Source organism: Melanerpes formicivorus, unplaced genomic scaffold (assembly GCF_026170545.1).
Source record: "Melanerpes formicivorus ecotype bairdi unplaced genomic scaffold, bMelFor1.0.p_v2 SCAF_43, whole genome shotgun sequence".
NCBI lineage: Eukaryota > Metazoa > Chordata > Aves > Piciformes > Picidae > Melanerpes > Melanerpes formicivorus.
Genome location: NW_027142395.1, coordinates 3,393,821 through 3,417,250, shown reverse-complemented (window position 1 = coordinate 3,417,250; position 23,430 = coordinate 3,393,821). Strand labels below are relative to the sequence as shown.

At 37.0% G+C, this 23,430-nt stretch overlaps 1 protein-coding gene across 8 annotated transcripts in view; it reads right to left on the bottom strand.

The window, feature by feature from the left end:
* The window catches only part of PLEKHH2 (pleckstrin homology, MyTH4 and FERM domain containing H2), a 66,602-nt gene that overhangs the window by 30,661 nt on the left and 12,511 nt on the right, over positions 1-23,430 (bottom strand). For 6 of the 8 annotated variants that reach the window (XR_010989812.1, XM_068158838.1, XM_068158840.1 and 3 more), the window contains exons 3-14: positions 14,827-14,889; positions 13,662-13,811; positions 13,142-13,225; positions 11,633-11,714; positions 10,075-10,257; positions 7,366-8,345; positions 6,288-6,363; positions 5,736-5,830; positions 4,964-5,108; positions 2,027-2,163; positions 846-956; positions 499-585 (exon numbers count right to left, since the gene is read on the bottom strand). Coding sequence is in view for 7 of the 8 variants with exons in the window: in XM_068158838.1 (XP_068014939.1) it covers positions 499-585; positions 846-956; positions 2,027-2,163; positions 4,964-5,108; positions 5,736-5,830; positions 6,288-6,363; positions 7,366-8,345; positions 10,075-10,257; positions 11,633-11,714; positions 13,142-13,225; positions 13,662-13,811; positions 14,827-14,889 (2,193 nt within the window). In the remaining variant the exon portion in view is untranslated. Of the gene's footprint in view, positions 1-498; positions 586-845; positions 957-2,026; positions 2,164-4,963; positions 5,109-5,735; positions 5,831-6,287; positions 6,364-7,365; positions 8,346-10,074; positions 10,258-11,632; positions 11,715-13,141; positions 13,227-13,661; positions 13,812-14,826; positions 14,890-23,430 lie in introns of those variants that run through there. The other 2 variants (XM_068158839.1, XM_068158845.1) reach the window with 2 other exon arrangements.

Genomic DNA, 23,430 nt, shown 5'->3' with positions numbered 1-23,430 from the left:
GCAAGTTGCTAGTTCTGTACAGATTTCTTGGCCTTGGAATGGGCTGCCCAGGGAGGTGGTGGAGTCACCATCACTGGAGGTGTTTAGGAAGAGATGATAGGGTGCTTGGTGTCATGGTTTAGTTGATTAGATGGTGTTGGGTGATAGGTTGGACTCGATAATCTCGAAGGTCTTTTCCAACCTGGTTAATTCTATTCTATTCTATTCTATTCTATTCTATTCTATTCTATTCTATTCTATTCTATTCTATTCTATTCTATTCTATTCTATTCTATTCTATTCTATTCTATTCTATTCTATGGTTTAATTGTGGCAATACAGAGAAGACGATGTGTATGATTTTTTATAGTATCCCTAACTGACATGATTCTTTGGTTTCAAACAAAGGGCACTGAATTAATTCCAAGTCCACATTTGGACTGCCAGTGCAATAGAGACTGAGGAACAGGTTGGAGGGAACAAATACCAGTAGAAACACAGCTTGAGAAAAACAGGCACCTGAATTGTTTGTTTTCCATCACCCCTTTCAATGTGGCTAGATGCATTTAGTTCAATTTGACCTTGAGGTTTTCGAATTACATCACTCTGTATGGAAAAGAACAGAAAAAGATATTTTATACCTACCAACAAATAGCAATAAATAATTATAGAAACCATTTAAACATTAATCTTAATAAGTACTTCTTAGTTAGACATTGAGTACTTTGTACACCTCATGACAAACTAAGTCCTGAGTCACTCTCTAACAGCTGAGACACCAGGAATGCATTTCTTTTCCTTCTATTAGCCTTCAATTCTCAGTAAAAGCAATCTAATATTAAATAGCAGATGTTACATGTACTTACTGGAGACTTGTAGTAGAGTAATTCGCCTCCTTTAAGCATAAACCACCGTCGTTTCCAGGTCTTGACTTTACCACCCATTTTTAACAGATACCCAGATTTTTCCAAAGATTCCTGATTATTTACAAGTGAGGTAAAAAGTAGTTAGCTACACATACATACCTATACCTCTCACACATACGTATAAATATACACACTGAGAGGTATTTTGATGACTTAAAAGCATGTTAAATAATCAGTATAATCTTTGATGAGACTTTTCATCCAATGACAAATTTTTTACAAGCATCAATTTAGACAAATGCCATACATGTGGAGTAACTAATTATTATCCCTGCTTACAATCACAGTACTTGAAGAAAAGTGATTTGCCCAGAACTATACAAAAGAATGAAGAATACAACAATACCTGCCCTTATTTCTAATTATTAATATTACTGAAGGAACAAAATGAATGCAATGCAAACATGTATTTTTCCCCAACTTGAGGGCCAGATAGACCTATCAGACCCAATAGAGAGCTTCATGCAGACATACTTTTACTGTGTACATATGCAGATCAGAGTTCACAGTTTTGCTCAATGAGGAATGCTTAAAATCAATTCTCCAAGCAGTATATGCACTTACATGTTAAGACACTGACTACTAACACAGGCTGTTAAAAAAACCCCAGAGACAGACAAATACCCCCAAAAGGGTTTGGTCTCTTTGAGCTCTCCTCTCATGTTGCTCTATTTGTGATTTCTCTGATGTGTAAAGCTTTCTCTGTATGATAAAACTATGGGAATGTATTACAGCATATAGCTCTAAGTCCTTCAGCAGAATGTCCTTCTGTTTCCCTGAACAGTTAAATGATGATTTTAGGTTAATGTTAGTATTTCATAAGCAATCTGATACCAGGTCTGATTACAAGAAAGGAAAATCTTAAGTGCTTTGTATTCTCTTTGGGAGTTTTCTACCTGTTTCCATTCATTATATAGAAACTTCAGAATTATCCTCACTTTCCTTCAATCATTATAGTCTTACAAAGCTAACTTATTGTTCATGCATTTTGCTGTTTGTATTCTTACAGCAGCTGTGAGTCAGCAAGACTGAATACAGAGATTTGGTAGCAGCCTTTGACCACAATGTATGCACAGCACCACAGGGACATGTACAATTCATCACAGAGTTTCAGTACTCACATTTTTTCCATTATCACTAGATGAGGAAGAGGTTTTAGGAAGTTTCTGCTCGGGCTCTGAACAATCTGTATCTACTGAATATGCATCTGGAGGAATAGCATAGTCACTTTCTGAGGTGACAGAAGACAGAGACACACCTGTGTTAAGAGAAGAGAGATGTTTTTTAGTATTCTGTTTTCACTACTGTGAATGTTTGAGGTTGTGCCTTTAAGAAAGGGACAGTGCTGGGACACTCTGGCTGAATGTTTTGGAATAATAACGAAAATAATCAGATATTCTAAACTAATTTCCTTGGTCGATCGGTAGAATGCAGTTTTAAGTTTTAGAGCAGCTGGAATTTTCTCTCAGTTCATCCCTGTCCTTCTCCTTTCCAGCTTTCCTGCTTCTGGGCTCCTTGCCAGAGCGACCTTGAACAGATAAGTGACTAATCTACTAATAGGCCTACTAAAACTCTGCTTTATTAATAACTGCCTTTTTCTCTCTTTCTAACCCTCTTTGGGAAAAAAGGGAGGTAGAGGGAGAGAAGGGGGTACAGGGGGGGAACCCTCCTCCAGAGGAGGGAATTTTGTTCCTGTATTCTTGGTTTTTTTTAACTTTGCTGTATATTTCTGTATATATATTGTAAATACTGTATATTGTGTACATATCTTGCATTTTCCACATTGCTTGTAAAATATAGCATTCCCTTTTGCTTCTCTGGCTGAGTTAGCTGTGGTTTTTCTTCCTCTTTGTGGGGGGAGAGGAAGCTTAGGCCTTCTCTCTCAACCCACCACAACTACATTAGAAACAAAAGAGATCAGAATATCCATGCAGAAAGAGTATGTGATTAGGATCTGCAGGCAAACACAAGTATCAGCAAAAATCCATCAGGAATAAAGCATTTTTAAAAGTATTATCATACTGAACCGTTAGCACAGTGCTAATACCTGAATCTCCCTTTCTTCGTAATTACACAGAGTTTAAGTCACTTGTGAATGAAACAACAGATAAACGTCTACTACATATTATCACCTTCTGTTATATCACTACAGGAGGGAGTTAGAGCCATATATCCTACTCATTCTGTAGCAAAGGAATAAAGGTTCTTTGTTTCAACTAAGCAGCCTTCTGCTTCCCCTTTCTACCACGCTCTCTCGCATCTGAATTTCTCATCCACCTGCTAGTGTACTATGAAGCTACACTCAAGCTTTGCTGTGTGCTGTAGGTGACTGTACTTATTTTGCACTTAGTATGAATGTTGAGGTTTTCTAAAAATCTGAATTCCACATTTCAGGATTTATTTTGAGAGTTTGTTAGCTTTAATTCTGAAAAACTGAAACAAGGAGTTGTTGTTTCCTTTGTTTTATTATTTCCAAGCACATTTGCCAATTATTGGTTTGGTAAAGGCATGCAGACTTTCAGAGTGGGCTCTTCTTTTCTCATCTAAGGTCTTTAATAACAAATATGCAGCAAGTTAATTATGTGTCTAGTGAAATTTGTGACTGCCTAGATCTTCAAAACAATGCAATCTCAACAAAGGCCAGTACATATGCGTTTTGTGGTTAAGAAAGGTTCATAGATTCCCAGAATTATAGAATGACAGGGGTTGAAAGGGACCTCTGGAGATCATCGAGTCCAAACCCCCTGCCAGATAAGGTTCACCTACAGCAGATTGCACAGGGTGGTGTCCAGTCAGGTTTTGAATGACTTCAGAGGTGGAGAATCTACCATGTCTCTGGGCAGCCTGTTCCAGTGCTCTACCACCCTCAAAGTAAGTAAGCTCCTTCTCATATTTAGATGGAACTGTTTATGTTAAAGTTTGTGCCCAAATATTTATAATTTATTTATTAGGCTTCCACTTTTTACTTATTTATTTATAAATATTTTTCCCTAAGCCTATCAGATTTTTTGAGAAGAAAGCATAAACAAAAGGAATGCTTGCATTTTACAGACACGGATATAAATTGTAGGTGAAACCAGCTACTGAATTACCTAATTTACCTTTCCTGTTGTCCAAGCCTGTAGTATGAGATGCATTTATATCCACAGCACTTGGATTTTGCTAAGCAAGTTGGATCTGCTGGGAAGTCCTTTTCACACTAGCAAAATTGTAACTACATCACTGGGAACAGGCCTCAATGCCATGTGTGGCTGGCACTGGGAAACTCCTGGTGAACCAGCTCCATGTACCAGCTCAGGTGTGACTGAGTGGTGCTCCTGATAACTGGGGCTTTAACATGTATAACAGAGTACTGAATAATGGTATTTTGCATTTCTAAAGCTGTATGTAATGAAGGACCTCAACACTTGGCCTCACTGGGATCACAGTCTCCCTTGGTTTATTCAGAGAGGACACAACACTGGTAAGTGTCACCCCATGAGGAAGCATTATGTCTTCCAACGTTATGAAACATATTTTATCTGTTCTGTAGACGGAAAACACAAAATTACCTAGAGCTGAGAGATTTTTATTCCAGAACATTACTGGATTCAAGTGTTTGAGCTAACTCTTTGCACAGGACCTTGATAGAATCACTGTAAAAATGAAAGAAATCTTTTATTGCATGAGACGACAGAACCAAATATTCTATAGAGTGAACTTTTCCACCTGTTTTTTGATCACATGACACTGTTACTTTGTTTTATCAACCTGAATATACATGGAGGTTTTTGTCTGATAGCAATTGTTTTTCCCTGCATTTTTTTACCTTGGTCATAGCAAGTCTTTGACACGACAGGTACTACATTAATTCCTTAAAAAGATATCAATAATGGCAGCAGTAAAAAGAAAGCCATCTATGACAGTCCCTTCTTCTGCTTGAATAAGTTGGCTAAGCTTTGATAGTGAAGATACACGCCTTGGTTTAAGATGTCCATGTTGTTCAACGAAGAAGATCACGTAAACTGCCTAGTTTTCAAACTTCCCAGAAGTTACTCATTCTTACTTTTTTTGCCTACCTCGTTTCATAGCCCGAGGACTATTTGGACCACTTCTGCTTCGAGAATCAGACTCAGACGTCCTTGAGCTGGAGCGAGAGCCATCTTCTTCCTCAGATCCTGATGACTCATCTATAAATGGGCTGTTGCTTATTTGAGTTGCTTTCTGCAGAAATGAACATGACATTCTTTGATTCCTTGTATAAAGACTATCAGTCATTCCCTTCATACTGTGGCAGTGTTCTGCCGGCTTCACAACATTCATTGTGTTCTGAGTTTCGGCACACAAATATTAACATAAAACTGAATTCTCTCTGCCTTCTGTGTACTCAACCACCCCCACACTTTAAAAGAGAAACCTGAGGTAGCTCCAGGCATGGATCTTTCCAAATCATAAAAGACTGCCAGAAAACAAACAATGCTGTGATTAGTTACTGCTGGCTATCTGACTATAAACAGCTTTGGCTCTGAAACAAAGCCATTTCTACACATACACACACTTTTAATTATGGCATTGAACATCATGTGGCTCTGTTTAATAATTAACAACCTTTGGGAAAGAGAAAAAAAAAGGCAAGAAACCTAAGAAGAAGTGACCTGGACTAGTAACATTTTACAAGCAGCAGTAATTTTTTCCAGCTATTTGATATTTCCATTACTTCTGGGATTCTGTGAATGCTAAACATCATCTTATGACATATTTGGCATAGTAGCATCAATTGTGAAATAGCAAGTTCCTGGATGTGAACTCTAATGGTACTCAAAATATTCCTTTAAGCAGTAATATAGTTACCCCTTTCAAAGTGGTGTAGACAGGAGTGGTCATGCTCTTGTATATCAGAGATGTATATAATCCAGATATGGAATATGGACTTAGTGAAACGGCACCTAAAAAAGCAACATATTTTCTAGATGATCCTCCTAATTTACCCTTCAATTAATGTAATACAAAGGTAATTTTGTGCACTGTGTAACTGCCATAAAATGTAAACTAACTCCCAAACTGTTTTGCATGTGAGATTTCTAGCTTTTTCAAATTTACAGTGGTTTTAAGGAGTATAAATAAACTGTAGTCATGACCACTAAACTTTTTTAATTTGGAAGTGCAGTCTCTTACCTTGGTAACTGGTATAGAATCTTCAAAATTAATTGCAAGGAAAAGTCAAGAGGCAGGGTAATAGAAGACAATGGAAAGATAATCACTGATCTTCCATTTTTTTAATAACAGATAACTAGATCTTCATAAAAATAACTTAGAGGAATGTAGGACATTTTATCCTTGCTAACAGATCACTGTAAGAAGAGAATTCTTGTTCATGAGACAATGAGCAGCTAAATCACTTACTTTTGGTAAGAGATTCCATGGTGAAAGCTTCAGACATCCGTAAACCAGATTTCGCTACAGCATAAATTCTGCTTTCCTGCAAAAGCAGAACAGATTTTATAGGAGATAATCAAAACACAATTACTTTTCCTCGGTTTACCCTCCCCATAGCCTCCTATTCTTTGTGTTAGTGCAGTATTGTGATAAAATGGTTAATATCTCATCAGTAGCAGCTGAAAAATGTATCCTTGTTTTATCTACCATGCCCACCATACACATAGCCTGTTTCAACCTTTTTTTAACACAAGGCTTGTCCTGTAGGTAACGTAAAAATATCATTACCAGGAGCCAAAGCTTGTCAAGCTGTAGCAAGAATATTTTTAAGCACAAAGATTGTACATTAGGAACAGAGAAATGCCTTCAGGAGGCAACATTTCAACTGTTTTCTGTAAAAGGCTACAGTAAGAAAATCTACAATGGAAAAACAGGCACTAAAATATATACATAGAGAAGCTCTTACATTAATGCATTATTCATCTCAGAATCACTAGTAAACCTCTTGACTGGGAAGTGCAGAATCAATACGTCTTGAGACAGTTAATTTTGGATTTTTTCTGAGATGTATTAACATCTATTTTAATTCTCTGATTGACAGCTTTAAAAGTGTACTTGGAAATGTGAGACCAGTAACTTCTGAATCTGTACTTCTGTCAGCTTGTCTAGACTGTGAATGGTATGATGGTTACAGAAAAGCCACCAACACCAGCACTCTTAAGCTCTGTTGGTGTTAAGATAAATAGATTAATGGAGTCACAAGCATCACCTCCTTTGATACACCCAAAAGGACATACATAACTTAGATGTGACATGAAAATAATTGGTCATCAACAAAAAGTATTGGATATGTTTTCAACTGCAGAAACACTGTGCTTCAAATCAAGCTTGCTTCTTGGTTTTTCATCTTAGTTCCAATTAAGGTAATGCCCAGTCCTGTCACCAAACAGAAAATAAGGAAGGCAGAGGCAACAAAAATCATACAAGAGAGACATGAGAATGAGTTAGTTTCACCAGAAGTAAAAATATCTGTAGTTACACTTACCCAGGAAGGAAATCGATGTAGTGGAGGGGTTGGAGGTTTGTTGCTAGCACCCTTTTTTGTCATATCATGAGGTTCCTGGGCTTCAGCATTTTGAGCTTCAGTGCTGTCATAGGTGAACACTCCTTCATCACAGCCAATCTCCATTTTATCTAAAATATCAGTATCTTCTCCATCCACCAGATCAATATCTGTTTCCTGAGGTCTCCATGGACGTATCATACTTATGGCATTTCTATTTCTGCCAAACATTCTGTCAGAACTCAGCTGGGGCTGGCTTAGATGTTTCTTTGCTAATGCTGAATTTATATTGAACATGTTAGGAGTCTGTAACTTTGGAGGTGGTAAATTTGAGGGAGTATCTGATGGTGTCATGCACTGAGAATCTGCAGAAGCTGTTAGAATAGGATGTTTGGGTGTCAGGGCAGGGGTTAAAATTGGACTTGGGGTATTTGCCTCACTGGATGAGGATGAGTAATCTAGTCTCTGAGACTGAAATTTCTTATTCAGTTCCTCTGAAGAACTATCTTGGTCTTTCTTTTTACTTGTGCAGTCAGAGTTGCCACTTGGATTGCTCTGGCCTTTCCTTTGTGATCCTTGCTGCCAAGAGTATAACTTCTTGAGCTGTGTCCTCTGAACACCAAAACTCTCTTCTTCAAAGAAAGAGCTACTGTCATCAGATGCTGTCAAGTACATTTCACTGCCCACTCTACTGTACCCTGCATTCTCTTCAGATGTGTGACTTGAAAGAGTTGATGTACACCTCGATTTCAGTCCTTTATTGTCTCCTCCATCCTCGTCAGAGCTCCAGTCACTCCCAGTAGTACAGGAGTTCTTTGAGATGTCACTGTCAATATCTTTGGATGAACAGCTTGTTCTCACATTTTTCTGCTCTGATTTGGAAGAACTTTGTTGCAATGACTTCTGACCTTTACTGGTCTCAAATGCATGACCAGCAAAAGTAGTTTCCAGGATATCCTTCTCTAGAGAAGAAATATAGAAATATAGAAATATAGAAATATAGAAGAACATGAGAAAATTAAGATGAGCAAACTTGACTGCTAAAAGGATTTTGTCATTGTGTCTGAAAATAAGTAGGTAATAAATTTCCAATGCATAATTCCATTTATTTGTTTTACATTGAAAATAATGGACTTCAAGAACAATGTAAGTTTTTGAACGCAAGTGAAGTTGCAGTGATGTTTGCAAAGAAACCGTAACAGACATTACCTAAAGTTCTAGCCAAACTAAAAGTGGCAAAAAAATGTAAAGATAAGCAGAGAGGAGCCATATTTTAAAGTAAATCATCTATATATTAAAACAAACAAATAAACTCCCCCAAACCACAGGTAGGGCATATGAATTTATCCACTTTATAAATCTAAGGAAAATTAAAGTGTAATAAAAGTGTGTCAGAAAAGATTTATATTAACAAATCAAATATTCCAAGCATTTCTATATTGTCAACACACAGACATTTCTTCTGCAAGCTATTATTGCATTCCCAGTAGTGAATGCTTAAGATACACAAGAGAAGCTCATGGAAAATGCTTAGAGAAAGACACTGTGTTAAAAATAGCTTTGCTTCTGCTGTTTATTTTTACCTGGTTTTGCAAGAGAGAGCTATAGCTTGCAGCGTGGTAGTGATGCATAGGTGCTCCCTCTGAGTTAAAACAGATGCAATGGCTTTTCTACACAGACACCTGGGAAAGTTAGTGTTAAATATCTGTATGAAGTTAAACTGGGTTTGGTAAACCAAAGATTTTAGTTTAGTCCACACTAAAGTAATGAAGTTATAAAAACTGATCTGTTTCCATCCCAGCAAGCCTAAGGTTCTACTTCTTATCCTTTCCCCTGAAAAAAAGCCTCTTCCATTCCCTCATCTATACAACTGAAAATAATAATACACACCCAAATATAAATACACAAAATATTACCTATTTCAGTTTCTGATTTTCTACAGACCTCAACTTGCCATTTTGGGTGCCATGATCAATTGTGCAGAAAGTGCTGAGATCAAATAGCACTGTGGTACTCAAATGAGGGACCAGAACAACAGTCTCCCTCCTGAGCTTTTCATCACTTAAGGGAAGTAGCAAACTGCACAGGACTTGCTCATAGTAGCATAACACAGCAGCACAGCCATTTGTTGGTGTTACTGAATCTCAGGTGCTGCTGCAGAAATTGTATGAACTGGTCAGAGAGCTTTCTCCTTTAGATAGGAAACAATGGTACTAAAGGATGCTTAACTCTCTTCTGTTTTCTCTGACCTTGATTATACTGATGAAAGATTACTGCATTGATCTTGTTGAGTTAGGGCATAAAACTAACACCAAGATACCAGTGATAATGTATACAACATACACAGAAACTGGACTTAGGTGAATCTCTACATAGGCATGAAAACCTAATAGCCTGCTCCAGGCAGCCAGCATCCTTAAACTCTTCACACTTCTGTGGAGCAAACTTGGGCCACAGCAAATTCTCTCCTTCACAGCTGATGCACCTGTCAGCCACTGCATGCTGCCAAACCTATGTATTAGTGCTGTTATGCAGAGTCTAGTACCCAGCAGGATTTCTTCTTACTTACTAACAGAGACTAGCATAGAGCACTGATACCTACTTTGACAGCAGCTGGTTTGGACACACTCAGCAGTTGGTTTTAGTTTTCCACCTGTGCCAGAATAAAATGCAATCTTGGTGACTAAGTACCTTGCATGTTTTTGCCTTCAGTGTAGTCTGACTCTTTAGATGAAGACTTGCTTATTTCTTCAAACTTAGAAGATGGTTGAGGACTTCTTGCTCTATTTGAAAAGCACCCAAAAGTCAAACTGCTTAGTCGCTGACATTCTCCAGGCTTTTGTGTTGAAGCAACAGATTTCTTGCCTGTAGCTTCTGAAGAATAGGAATACAGAAATCTTGTGTTAATGGCATGTATCAAGCTATGCTACTGGTTGCTTTACTCTGCAGAGTAAAATTGTATTTTTTAAGGTAACTAAAATTTAGTAAAAGATAATTAAAAAAAAAAAAGGAACAAAAATCTACCTGATAACTCCCCCTACCAATAGAAACCTAAAGCTACATTTCTAGTTCTTAATTTTTTTTAGTGTGTGTGTGTATACATATATATATATATGAAAGTATCTCTTTTAACAATTTCACAGCAATAAGATATAAACCATGCACTTTATACAGAATGAAAACTTAGTGAAATACCTGATTCTATTCTACTATGACAGCAATTAAACCTATGGATTGGACTAGCATATATAATATGGGAAAGATATAATATGGGAAAGATGGTAGGTTGATAGTATTAAAAACATGTGGTGGCTTGCCCTTCAGGTAAAAGTATGAAGACAATCTGTAAAAATGTTACAGCAAATATAATGGAGTAAATGCTGTCCAGCTGTGTTTATAGAATGTTCTGTGGCAGATCAAAAGGAACAAAAGGCCCACATCCATATCTGTAAACTGTTTAAAACCATACCAAATGATCCTAATTTATAGTCTGTTACAGTATGGGCATTTCAAATGGTAATAAACTTCTCAATTTTTTTCAGAATATCAATAAATGGGTGTTGAAAACCAGCTGACAAATTCTTGTCGTCTCAAAACCCCTCTGAGCAGATCTCTCAGAAGTGGATGACTAAAGGTGTTAAGCATTTAAGTATACAAAAATGCTACTGATCAACATTTTGCCAAAGAAACCACCAGTTCAATCTCCTCATTAGCAGGAATGTTCATTTTAGCTTAAAAGGATCATACTGTATTTTGCAATGACTTCATTTTTCCGGTACTATGCGTATTACGTGTGTATACACACATGCATACACATATGTTTCTAAAGGTCTGTATACTTACATATATGAAATATATTATCAAAAAATAAGGGCTAGGTAGCAAACTACCCAGATTTTCAGATGATAGGAAGTTGACATTGATTGATTCCTTACAGTGCTATGACCACTTAAGCCATAAAAAAGAGAAAGCAAAGATCTGACATAAATCCAGTCAAATCTTTCTACTTGCAGAACTTCTTAAATAACAGAAATATTCATTCACACAGCAAAAACCAGTTGGGCTTGTCTCCATATCTTTTTAGAAAAACTTAAACTAATGTTTTCCTAACACCTTCACATCCAGTTACTGTGTTGTCAACTCATACTAACATCTCTGTGATTTCATAGGGTATTTCAGTTATGTGGATGCACAAATTAGTAGAGAATAGAAAGAACTATGCCATATGTAGAAAGATTTGTACATTTACCTTGCAGTTTAGACTGTACTGTTTTCATCTCTTTGGCTTGCTTTTGGTTGATCAAGCGAAGGTTCTGATTTTCCACCTCTAACTAAAAGCATATAAATTCAATCTCATCCATTGGTGAAACAAGTTTTAAAGTCACTACATCATTTAGATTTTGTCTGAATTCCTGCATATCTAAGGATAAAGCTAATTCAAAAGGTAAGCTCCTCTCTGCTACTTCTCTTAATGCCAGTCTAGGCATTTGTTTCTTCTGAAGAATGAAATTCCTTGCAATGATTATTTGCTCAACTCAAGACTGCTTTAAAAATACTTAATAAATAATGAAAAAAATAAATCTGCATTGGCATTTTTAATAAAAGCAGAGGGCTAGAACTGCAAACTTTTGTGCCACACACCAAACCCAAGCACAAGCAGAGGAGTTAGAGGGAAGGATGTTGCCAATGCCTCCTACTATCCCACAGCAAAGAGTAAAAAACATACGTACTGAAAAACCTCACGCAGAGCAGAAGACCTGCTACAGGAAGACAAAAACCAACCACCCATTGCTATAGCCCACTACCAGGAGGTAAAAGATGTTGGTTCAAATCCCTGCTCTGAATCAAGATCTGAATCCAGTTACCCTGTATAACACAGAAGGAAGCCAGCAATTCCACTTCCCCCGGGTGATACCTAGCCACCTCTGTGAAACTGACTTGGCTTGAGATTCTCTCTGTTTCAAACTAAGTAAATAGTTTAAGCAGTAACTGATTTTGTCCAAACCTTACCAAGACAATTAGAACATTTTTATTAAATGATTTTAAAAAAACATCACAGACTGATAGTGAATGTTACTTCTAGGTTCCTACTTTGAAAACAATAATTGGGTTTTCAACTGCAGTGAGTATAATTTCCAGTCAACCACAGCAGAATAGTATTTTAGCTTTTACAGGCAACTTTAAATTCCAGACAAACAAGAAGGAGAAAGCAGAGCTGCACACCAAAACTGGTAGCTTTAGCTGGGTAAAGACAAGGTTATCTCACCACAGCAGAAAAACAAGGGAGACAGATGGCCTCTTTTGAGAATATTACCAGTACTCCTAAAACTTGTAATGGCTTAAGAGTACTGTGGGCATTGGAAAATAAAAAATGAACAAGTCTTTCTTCTGCCAGGTTCCAGCAGCATTGGTTTACTTTCTGGGGATTATTCACACTTTAGGTATCTGCTTGAGCAAGCTCAGTTTGCCAGCTAATCTCTCTCAATTGGTGGAGGTAAATAGACCTTCCAGAGAGCAGTTGCGGGCTTTCTCCATGAAGAGGACCCACACATACTCGCTGATCAAATAAGACATCGGAATTTAAGTGATGTGGATACTCTGCACCCTGTGCTGTTGTTTTCAGTTTTCCTCTTTCAAGCAAATAAATTCACAGACAAACTGGGAGGAAATGTTATTTACTATGGCACAAAGCCCTTTAACAGCCAAGAGGCCCAAGGCACTCTGTTAACTTTCCTAAGTACAGTAGCAGGAGTAATACCTCATGGAGCTTGACTGTCACCCATTCTTTTATTTTAGCTGCTTTTTCTTCTATGATTTTTGCTTCTTCCAGTCTCATTTGCTTCTGAAAAAAAAAAAAACCTGCTATAAGCATATTTTTCACTGCATATTACTGTCTGCCTGAGTTCTATCTTCAGCAAGCAATCCTAAGATTGCTTGAAGCAATTCAGTTTCCTGGGCAATATATGGTGATTTAAAAAAATAAAAGGTCCTTCACAGAGGCTGCTGTTCCACATTTCTCTAGGAAAGATTAAAGCTCTTCAGAGGAGACAGTGAAGAAAAAGAACATCCTTTCCCTCTTAGAAGTTACATGTTCTTTCAAAGGAAGCCAGAGCATAATTTGCAAGTGAATAAACTTTATTCAAACAATATACTTTTTGATCCAAGAATAGCAGTAATGCTAAGCTTCTCTGTTCTCTATTGATCTTAATTTTTATTTTCCTTTTGTATAATTAAGCATGCAATTGATACTTATCTTTTGTATCACAATTATTTCTAACCTGTTCTTCAAGTTGTTGCTCCAATTTTTGTATTATGTCATTTTTATCTTGTATCAGAATCTCGAGATCTTGACATCTTTTATACAACCTCGTTTCTGATTCACTTGTTTGAACATTAGCTGCTTTTAATTTTTCTTCCATTACCTGCACCTATTTGGAAGGTCAAACGTAAGACTTTAAAGAAACATAATAGTTCAAGTTAAAGGAAGTAATTTAATCACAAAATGGGCTATTAAAATTGCCCCTATGCTTAAGACTCTAGATAATGCTGCAAAGTTCTGAAGCCTATTTAAGAAATTCCAGAGTTTGTTATGTCTCCCTATGCATCTTGTATCAATAAGACTGGCAAAACACTCATAGAATGTGTGCAGATTTTGTTAGTGCCAGTGAGATGTATTAGAAATGGAAGGATGCAATTTATGTATAGGGAGCTGTTGTTAGGCTTAATTATGAGTGTTTTAATAAACAACAACTGCACCATAAAAAACCCCACAACCCAACAGATTATCAGAAGCATTGAAAAAACTAGCTAAAAAGTACTTGGCTTCTAGTCAGCAATGTTTTCTAACACCAAATTAGCACATCAACATTTTTATTCTTACAGTTTTCAGTTTCTATCTGTGTCACAGTAAGATATGAAGGATTTTTAGGGAATACCAGAGATATGATCATAAAATGTCTGCAGCAGCTATAGCTGCCATTTGGAATCAAAAGGTGACTTTGGTTAAGTATTTAGCCATGATCTCATACTTTAGATGTCATAACTTTTACAAAACGAACAAACTACATAGAACAATCCTGTTTAGAGGCTCTATTGGATGGCCTTGTTTTATTTTATAAAACAAGTCACTGTTTCCTCTCCCTTTTGTTTCCATGTGCATCATGTATCAAAGATCGACAATGCGCTAATGAAGAAGCCCGTTACATGTATCTAATGTTCGATTCGTGCTGTTAGTTTAGACTTTATTAAACTGAACTGGATAGTGAGCAGAGAAGGGTGTTAGAAACAGCTCTTTTAAGACAAATCAACAGATGTGAGAAGAAACTGTCTTCTCCCTTTTCATCAATACTAAAGGAACTTCTTTTTGTTACAGTAACATGCACATAGCCAGCAGAGATATTTTACACTTTACATATATATATATATATATATGCATATATATACCTGCTGAAAAGCTCTCTCTGCTTGACGATCAGCATCTATAACTTGCTTCTCAAGCTGCTGCATCTGTAGATACATAAAAACATACAGTACAATGGCCATGACTTCTGCCAAAAATACTGCAGTGAAACATATTTTCATGGTCTGTTTTGAAAAATTAAAAGACAGGTTGTGAGCAGGAGGATAAAAATAAAAAGATAAAACAGTATGTCAAGACTGGGAAGATAATTTATCATTATAACCATATTAAAACATTGTTAAGATTCTTCCACAGGAAAAATGTATATAATACAACTTCTTATTACAGTGTAATTTTGTGGTTGCTATATGACACTGCTTTTTTTCCTTGCTACCATGAGGAAAAATTCCTTTGACTATCACCCTGAATCTTTCTTTAGGCAAGCTAACAGTCTTAGAAGATGCTAAGCTCCTTCCAAAACTGGCAAGAGTAAAGGGTACTTGTCACATTATACAATTTGGCTGCTAATTTATATTTTGATGCAAATTTAGCTTTGGGCAGAAATTGTGCTATGAGGCCTGTCTTGGACTCCTCCACTCTCTGCATGAAAGAGGTATGTGGCAGAAAACACATGGTGGACTCTCAAGTGCTCCACAGTAAAAAAATGTGGAAAGCCACAATAGCAATGGATGAAGACCAGCACAACAGGAAGGAGTGCAGTGAGAGACCCTGATCTGTTACTTTATAATGATGCCTAATAAATCACAGGCACAATTTTCACTAGGCCTCAGAGCCTCCCTGCATTTTACATGATTCATTTAGAAGGCTTTTCCAACAATATGGAACAGGAGAGGTCAGAAAGAAATATTTGGTTCACATTTTTGTAAGAGATCTCTAGTCTGATTTTCACAGAATCAAAGAATTAACCAGGGTAGAAAAGACTTTTGAGATCATCAAGTCCAACCTATCACCCAACACCATCCAAGCAACTAAACCATGGCACCAAGTGCCTCATCCAGTCTCTTCTTAAACACTTCCATGGATGGTGACCCCACCACCTCCCTGGGCAGCACAGTCCAATGGCTAATTTCTCTTTCTGGGAAGAATTTTTTCCTAACATCCATCCTAAACCTCCCCTGGTGCAGCTTGAGACTGTGTCCTCTCCTTCTGTCACTGGTTGCCTGTGAGAATTTGGTGAATATTTTGGTGAACAATACAATTGTGACTTCTTCAAGACATAAACTATGGTTTGAAGTAACAGTGGGAAGTGCATTAAGTATTCCATGACTTAAAGGACTTAATGGTTCCCAGGAAACACCTAGTTAAGACCTCAATTCATCTGAAGAGGAAACATCAAATAATTAACAGAGATACTCAGTATTCAGCTTCAAAATTTTTCATTGAAAAGTGTATGATACAAATGAAAAGCATTCATTCCTTCTCCAGTCTACTGCTTGGTTTTAAAATCATCAGCTTCATTCTGTCCTGTTTGTACTTGATTTCTGGTGTCTTTCAGTTTCTTTTCCACTCTTTCTCCCTCTCTCTCTTTTTTTTACCACTCTTCCTAATTATGTTGTCAATCACATGAAACTGTTTTGTGTACTTTTAGCAACTCATCCAGACAAGGGCACAGAGTCATCACTTTCTATCAATCAATAACTGAAAATGGGGAAAATGAGTTCTCCCTAATATAAAAATAGCTGTGACTGATATTCTACAATACAGAAATCCAAAGACTACATCATAATACCGGAACACACCAATCACACAAGAGCAATAAACATTTCACAATGAGCTGTTTTGTAAGAACACTTCTAAGGAAATTATCCCAGTTATTCATGTACTTAACAGTCTGGACAGAAGGCCAGGGAGATGAGCCGCCTTTGTTCCTGTACTGAATTGCAATTTTAACTATCATTTTTAGCATTCTAAGGTTACTTTCCACCTGTATGTTTGGTTTTACATTCAAATACAAGTTTGGTTCACTTTAGTTTTAAAGAAACTTCTATTTAAGTGAGTTGAAGATTCAGAAATCAAGGTTATTACTGAATGTATGGTCAGCTAGCATTTCACTGTAGTAAAAGCACTATGCTAAACCAAGTAGAAATGCATCTATTATATCCATGTACATTGCTAACATTCTGTAATACAATGACAGAAAACTCCTTCAGATAGATATAATATGAAATTCATTGTCGATGATTAGCAAGTTGTTAATGAGTTTTCAGCCAAACAATTTGTAAATGCAAGTGATTGCCCTGACAGTAAGCAGCAAGTTAATTATGTTCCAGAAGTAATATTCATTTCAGCTGTAATGTTGTATCAGAAATCTGGCAGATTTAATAAATGGAAAAAAATCCTGAAAATGTTGTTTGCCAGGACCATTCAATTGCCACTGAGGCTCAACTGGGCTCTGACTTGGTTTAAACATGACAGCAACTAGTCTATCTGTATCTATCACTGAACCACTGCACAAACACTGAGCAGTACCGGTGCTCTTCTACACAACAGCCTGAGTTCTGGATAAAAGAATGCACTAAAGATGGAAGTTCTTTCCATGGTTCTGCACTGAAAATGCACAATGCACCCCTAGCTAGGAATACATACTGTTGCACAGGACCAGGAACACAACCGTATGTTCAAGCAGACTACTGGAACAAAGAGTACGACTTGAATAAAGCTGTTGCTAAGATGGATGCAAAGCTTGGAGCCAAAGGATCTGAGAGAATAATTACCAAGAAAAATAGCATTCAGAAATTAAAAATGGAAGAACAAGGTTTATTTTTGCTTCTTTAAGACATAACTATTTCAAGAAGGTATCCTAAGCAGCTTTGCGTGGTCTCACAATATGGATACGTCAATCAGCTTCCTGGCAACAACTAAATGGGATTGGAAAATTTCTAAACTGGGTCTTGAAATTATTTTAAAAGGCTCCTATTAAAAAAAAAAAAAGGCAATCTGTATTATTCAGCAAGAATGGAATACCATAGTTACCCAAACTTCTATTACAGCTAAAATTGGCCAGCATTTCAGTAATTTGATGGTACATAACAATTACTAAGTTCTGATTTTCCCTTTATTTAGAATTTATATAGGTCCATTTTTCAGTGTCTATTGTAGCAGTAAGGAAACTTTACAATATGAAAGTCTTTCCATTTGTATAAATAATCTCTAACCAGTGCACAAAAAAGTTTTGTCTGAAGAATGAGATTTATATCTGTACTCTTGACAGTTTTGCTACTATAAGCCTGTGAAGCTAAAGAGGAGAAATTACTGATTTAGAATACTCTGAATGTCAACAAACTTGTTGGGCAAAAGTCTGGAACTACTTTCAAAGGAAGGATTTCTCTTCACAGAGAAAGCCTAACCTTAAACTTTCTAACAGTGGCAGGCAAGAAGTTTCATAACAATGATCACAGTGTTACTGACAGAGAGAGAAAATAGGTGAAAACATGTGATTTGACTAATCAATGCAGCAACAAATTCTCTTTAGCTAGTGGCTATTAAGACAATTTCAGACCATAAATGGATAGCTTAAGATATTCAAATAAATTAAAAAAGAGATAAATACTACATAAACTTAACCTTGCAATGTAAGTGGCAGGTAACTGTAGTCATACTGGCTTTTGGAAGCAAAGGTCAGTGTGCTTTACTCTTACCTATAGTTGCAACTTGAGTATCAATAACCAATTCTGACTTTATACAGAAAGTGACATGAAAACCAGAAATATCTGTTGTATTAGACCTCTATCCCACCAGCTTCCTTCTATATACATCTATGCAAAGCAACAGTATCAATGCAATTAAATTATAGGTATCAGCTGTCAGTCTTCACATTTCTTGCATCAGCTACAGTCTGTAAAATATCAGCACATGTAAAAATTGCTTCCCAGGAGAAACATGCAGGGCCAGCATGTCATTGATAACATTTGGCATGTGAAGTATATTCAAGTTTAATTTTCTATCACACCCTGAAAGACATAATTTAAAGTAATTCATTATTTGAAAGAATTCATTGAATTAATTCAATTGAAGGATTCATTCAATTGAAACGATTCATTATTTGAAATTAAGGTTCAACAAACCTCTCGTAAGGAATATTCTTGTCTCTCACATCTATGATTGGTGCAGGCTCCTTACAAAATTCATTATGGATTCATAGATTCATAGAATGGTTTGAGTTGGAAGGGACTTTAAAGATCATCTAGTTCCGGCCCCCACGCTATCATCAGGAACACCTTCCACTAAACCAGGCTGTTCACAGCCTCCTCCAGCCTGGCCTTGAAAAACTCCAGTGATGGGGCATCCACAGCCTCCCTCGGCAACCTGTTCCAGTCTCACCACCCTCACTGTACAGAATTTCTTCCTGATATCCAGTCTAACCCTAACCTCCTCAAGCTTAAAGCCATTGCCCCTCATCCTATCACTGCAAGCCCTTGTAAAAAGTCCCTTTTACAAGCTTTCTTGTCATATTCAAAATTGGTTTGGGTTTTACAGTCTTAAATATAAAGAATACATGTTTTAGATCTAGGAACAAAAAATACAGGCATACTGACTAAAGAACAGGATGAATGCGGGTACAGAAGAACAGAAGTGCTACTATAACCTGCACTTTCTCCTTCCCTTTTTAAGTGCAAAAAGCCTCTCAGAATTTTCAGAGGATGTGTCAGTGCATGCCGCATCAATTATGTGAATTATGGAAACAGTATCTATTGTCAGAAACAGATTTGTTTTAAAACTTAGTAAGGCAATACCCACTTTACATCTGACACTCATCAAATTGAGCTATTTTTGTTCAAACAATGAACAGAGAAATGCCACATGTGAATAAATCCTGAATGCTTTGAAGATTCATGGCAGCAATAAAAACAAAGAGATGTGCTACCTTGGAGATCTGGACATTGATGCACAATGCACAGTCACAGGGAAATTTTTACAACACAAAAGCAAATCATGTAGCAATTCTTTTTCAAAGGTCACTGGGAAGTTTCTTAGACTGTATTCAGAAACGTTCAACATATATTTTTTGTGCAATAAAATTTCCTTTTATTGAAACATGTATTGCATGAAATTACCTCAAAAGTCATTGCTCACAAATGTAAAAAGTGTTCCTTTTGTATGCATATATGGACCACAGAATCATGGTTTGGGTTGGAAGGGAACTTCAAAGGTCTTCTAGTCCAAGCCCCCTGCAATGACCAGTGATATCCTCCACTAGATCAGGTTGCTCAGAGCCTTGTCGAGTCTGACCTTGAGTATCTCCAGGGATGAGGCCTCAACCACCTCTCTGGGCAACCTGTTCCAACACCTTCATGGCAAAGAACCTTTTCCTAACACCCAATTTAAATCTCCTCTAATTTCAAACCACTGCCACTCAGCTTGTCACTATAGGCCTTTGTAAACAGTCCCTCTCCAGCCTTCTTGTAGGCCCCCTTCAGGTACTGAAAGGCTGCTATTAGGTCTCTCTGGAGCCTTCTCTCCTCCAGGCTGAACAACCCCAGTTCTCCTAGCTTGTGTTCACAGAAGAGGAGCTCCAGCTACCTGATCATCTTCATGGCCCTCCATCAGGTTCATGCCCTTCCTGTGTTGTAGACTCCAGAGCTAGACGCATCGTTCCATCTTTAATGTGCACACTTTAATTTATATACATATATACAGATCATTGCTCCTGTACTGCGCATTACAGAGAAATTACAGCACTAAAGTGATCATTTTCTTGATTTTTGAAATAAGTATTTAATAATTTAAAAGAAATATTTTATTTTAGAAACAGAAATTGTTGGAATTCTTTCCTTCTTGAAATCTTAACATGTACATTATTTATAGGAACAAAACCCTACTTCTTTATCAAAGCCAAACTTCAACCTAATAGCATGCCCCTGTCACATTTAACATTTACATTTTCATCAGTGCACAGTACATGGTCTCCTGCTTGCTACCTATTCCCCTTTTGGTTCTATATTCCGATGTTTGAACTCAAATATTTCAGCAAGTTTCTGCATTTCCTTAAGAAAGGCACCAGTACTACTTAAAAGCAAGTCGTCTGTTTATCGGTGGGTTTAATGAATACCCGTTTTCATGTCTTAAAATATGCTATGCCAAATCTATACATCTATAAAAACTTGCATGCATTTGTTAGTTAAAAGCAATGGTGAAACTGTGTTGGAAGCATGACTTACCCTTTATACATAAAAAGTCCCTCTTCTCGTGGCTTAGCTTAGAGAAACACACTAATATTCTTCTTACTTCTGTGACTTTTGTTTTAAAAATTGACTGTATGTTCCATCCATATTTTCAAACACTTTTCCTTCTGCTGCCTGGACACTTATTTCTCATTTATGCATTACTTATTTTCCATAAGGACACTGCTACATCTTTATAAACTACAACAAACTTTAAAATGTGACCTGATCAATTAAGACACATAAACTAAACCCCTAAGAAGAAAGATGCAAAATCAAGATATTAGTTTTTCACAGGAAAAATAATTGAGAGGATAATTTGTAAAGAGGGAATTAGCACATGCCTTGGTTAAGAAATAATTTGGTCTTTACTGGATGATTTTTTTATCCCAAAGCCAACACAAGAATTAGAAAGTCTTGCATTTTAATTAAAATGGATTGTTTTGGCACAAAAGCTTTTCCCTAGAACAAGATGAAACCTACAGGAATATTTACGATGTGGATTTAGTCATCACAATGAAGAACCACTTTCTGAATCAAATCTTCTTTTCATTATAGATCTCCCCAACAGAGCTAATGCTAAAGGCTGGGGCTCAAATGCTCCTCAAGCTAACCACGGATGAAGCATGGTGAAACTTCTTCACTATTTTACTGGTTCACAGTATATAGATTTTTCCTTTTTGTTATTACTTCTTACAAGGTGGCAATGTGCCCTTGTGGCCAAGAAGGCCAGTGGTATCCTGGGATGCATTAAGAAGAGTGTGTCCAGCAGATCAAAGGAGGTTTGCCTCCCCGTCTACTCTGCCCTAGTGAGACCTCACCCAGAGCACTGTGTCCAGTTTTGGGCTCCCCAATTCAGGAGGGACAGGGATCTACTTGAGAGAGCCCAGCGGAAGGCTATGGTGATGCTTAAGGGACTGGACCATGCACTTTATGCGGAAAGGCTGAGAGACCCGGGGCTTTTTAGTCAAGAGGTTCGGAGAGGTTCGGAGAGGAGAGGTTCGGAGAGGAGAGGTTCGGAGAGGTTCACAGCAAGGGCTGTGCTCTTTGTGACCCAGCCTCACCTCTGTAAGAACAGCTAATTTATTGCTTCCTCGCTCCTCCCCTCATCTTCAGCACCCTTAGAAAGAATGTATACTTCGGATGTACAGAACCAACAAAACAAAATGAACCCCACTGTTATAAAAATACATGACAAAAAGAAACATGGAATAAAAATTAAGTTACAGGAAAAAAAGGTGTAGGTATTAAAAAGGTGTAAACAAACCTGACTCTAACCATATAAACTTCAAATTTTTATTCTCTTTAATTCTCCTTACTTTCTTCTATTGTACCTTTCTAAATGCATCTGAATTATTTTCCATGACAGTAAGTTTTTAAAGAGCAACTGAAATACTGAAAAACAACCTTCGTTTGAATAACGTGTGTATTTTGCTCATTTTTACGAGCTCATTTTTACTCTTCATAATCCTTTGAATGCAAATAGGAAGTATTTATTGTGGGGCTTTTGGCAATTTTCACATTGACAGTCACTGCACAAGTCAAATGTGTTACAGACCTTTCCTCTGAAAACAATCTTGAAATTGGCATGCCACAGATAACAAAACACACTGCATTTGCTTCATTTGGCAATGCCAAATGGCGTCCCACAAATACAACTGCAAAATGAACAAAACTACAGGTGGGCATGGGTTTAGCTGTTGGTTTGTAAGACAAAGTCAAAAAATTGTTATGCTTTGGATATGTGGGAAAAGTCTTTGGCTTAAAAATTAGTTACAATTCAATTCTCATTATCTGTACATAAAGTACAAATATTACTTTGTCATGTGTGTACACACCTGGTTGCCAGCTGAGCCTGTATACAGAGAATACAAAAATGGAAATTCAAAGGCAAACCACACAAATCCATAGATATCTATATATATAAAAAGAATCCTCTCTCTTAATCATTTACCTTTGTTGAAAATCACTCAAAGTATAAAATAATGTCCCTTAGCACTGCAGGAAACAAAGCAGGACACTTTCCTGAGTATTACACGGCAGTCTGTAATGCAGCGTTTGGGGTAGTGCCATATTCAGTCCTTACAGGGTCTGACGAAAAAGAAATTCCGTGGAGGCTGACTCAGTGGATTTTTAACACGGCTATGTAGTTCTACCAAAATGATTTTTTCTTTTAGGTGGTAGGAAAAACATTAACTTTATACCTGATGTTGCATACATATTTTAGGTGAAAGATGTACTTACTAGGAAAAGAATTAAGGTAACCAACTTTTCTTATAATATGGAATGCTGTCTAGGAGCTAAACTTGGAAGTTTGAAACTTGCAGTCAAATACTGTAATCTTTTATTCACTGAAGGTTTTTTTTAGTAAACTCTTCATATATGTAAGACTTGAGCTGCAATAAAATAAATACTTCTACTTAAAACCCAGTTCCACAGCCATTCTAAATTTGGCACACACGGGAT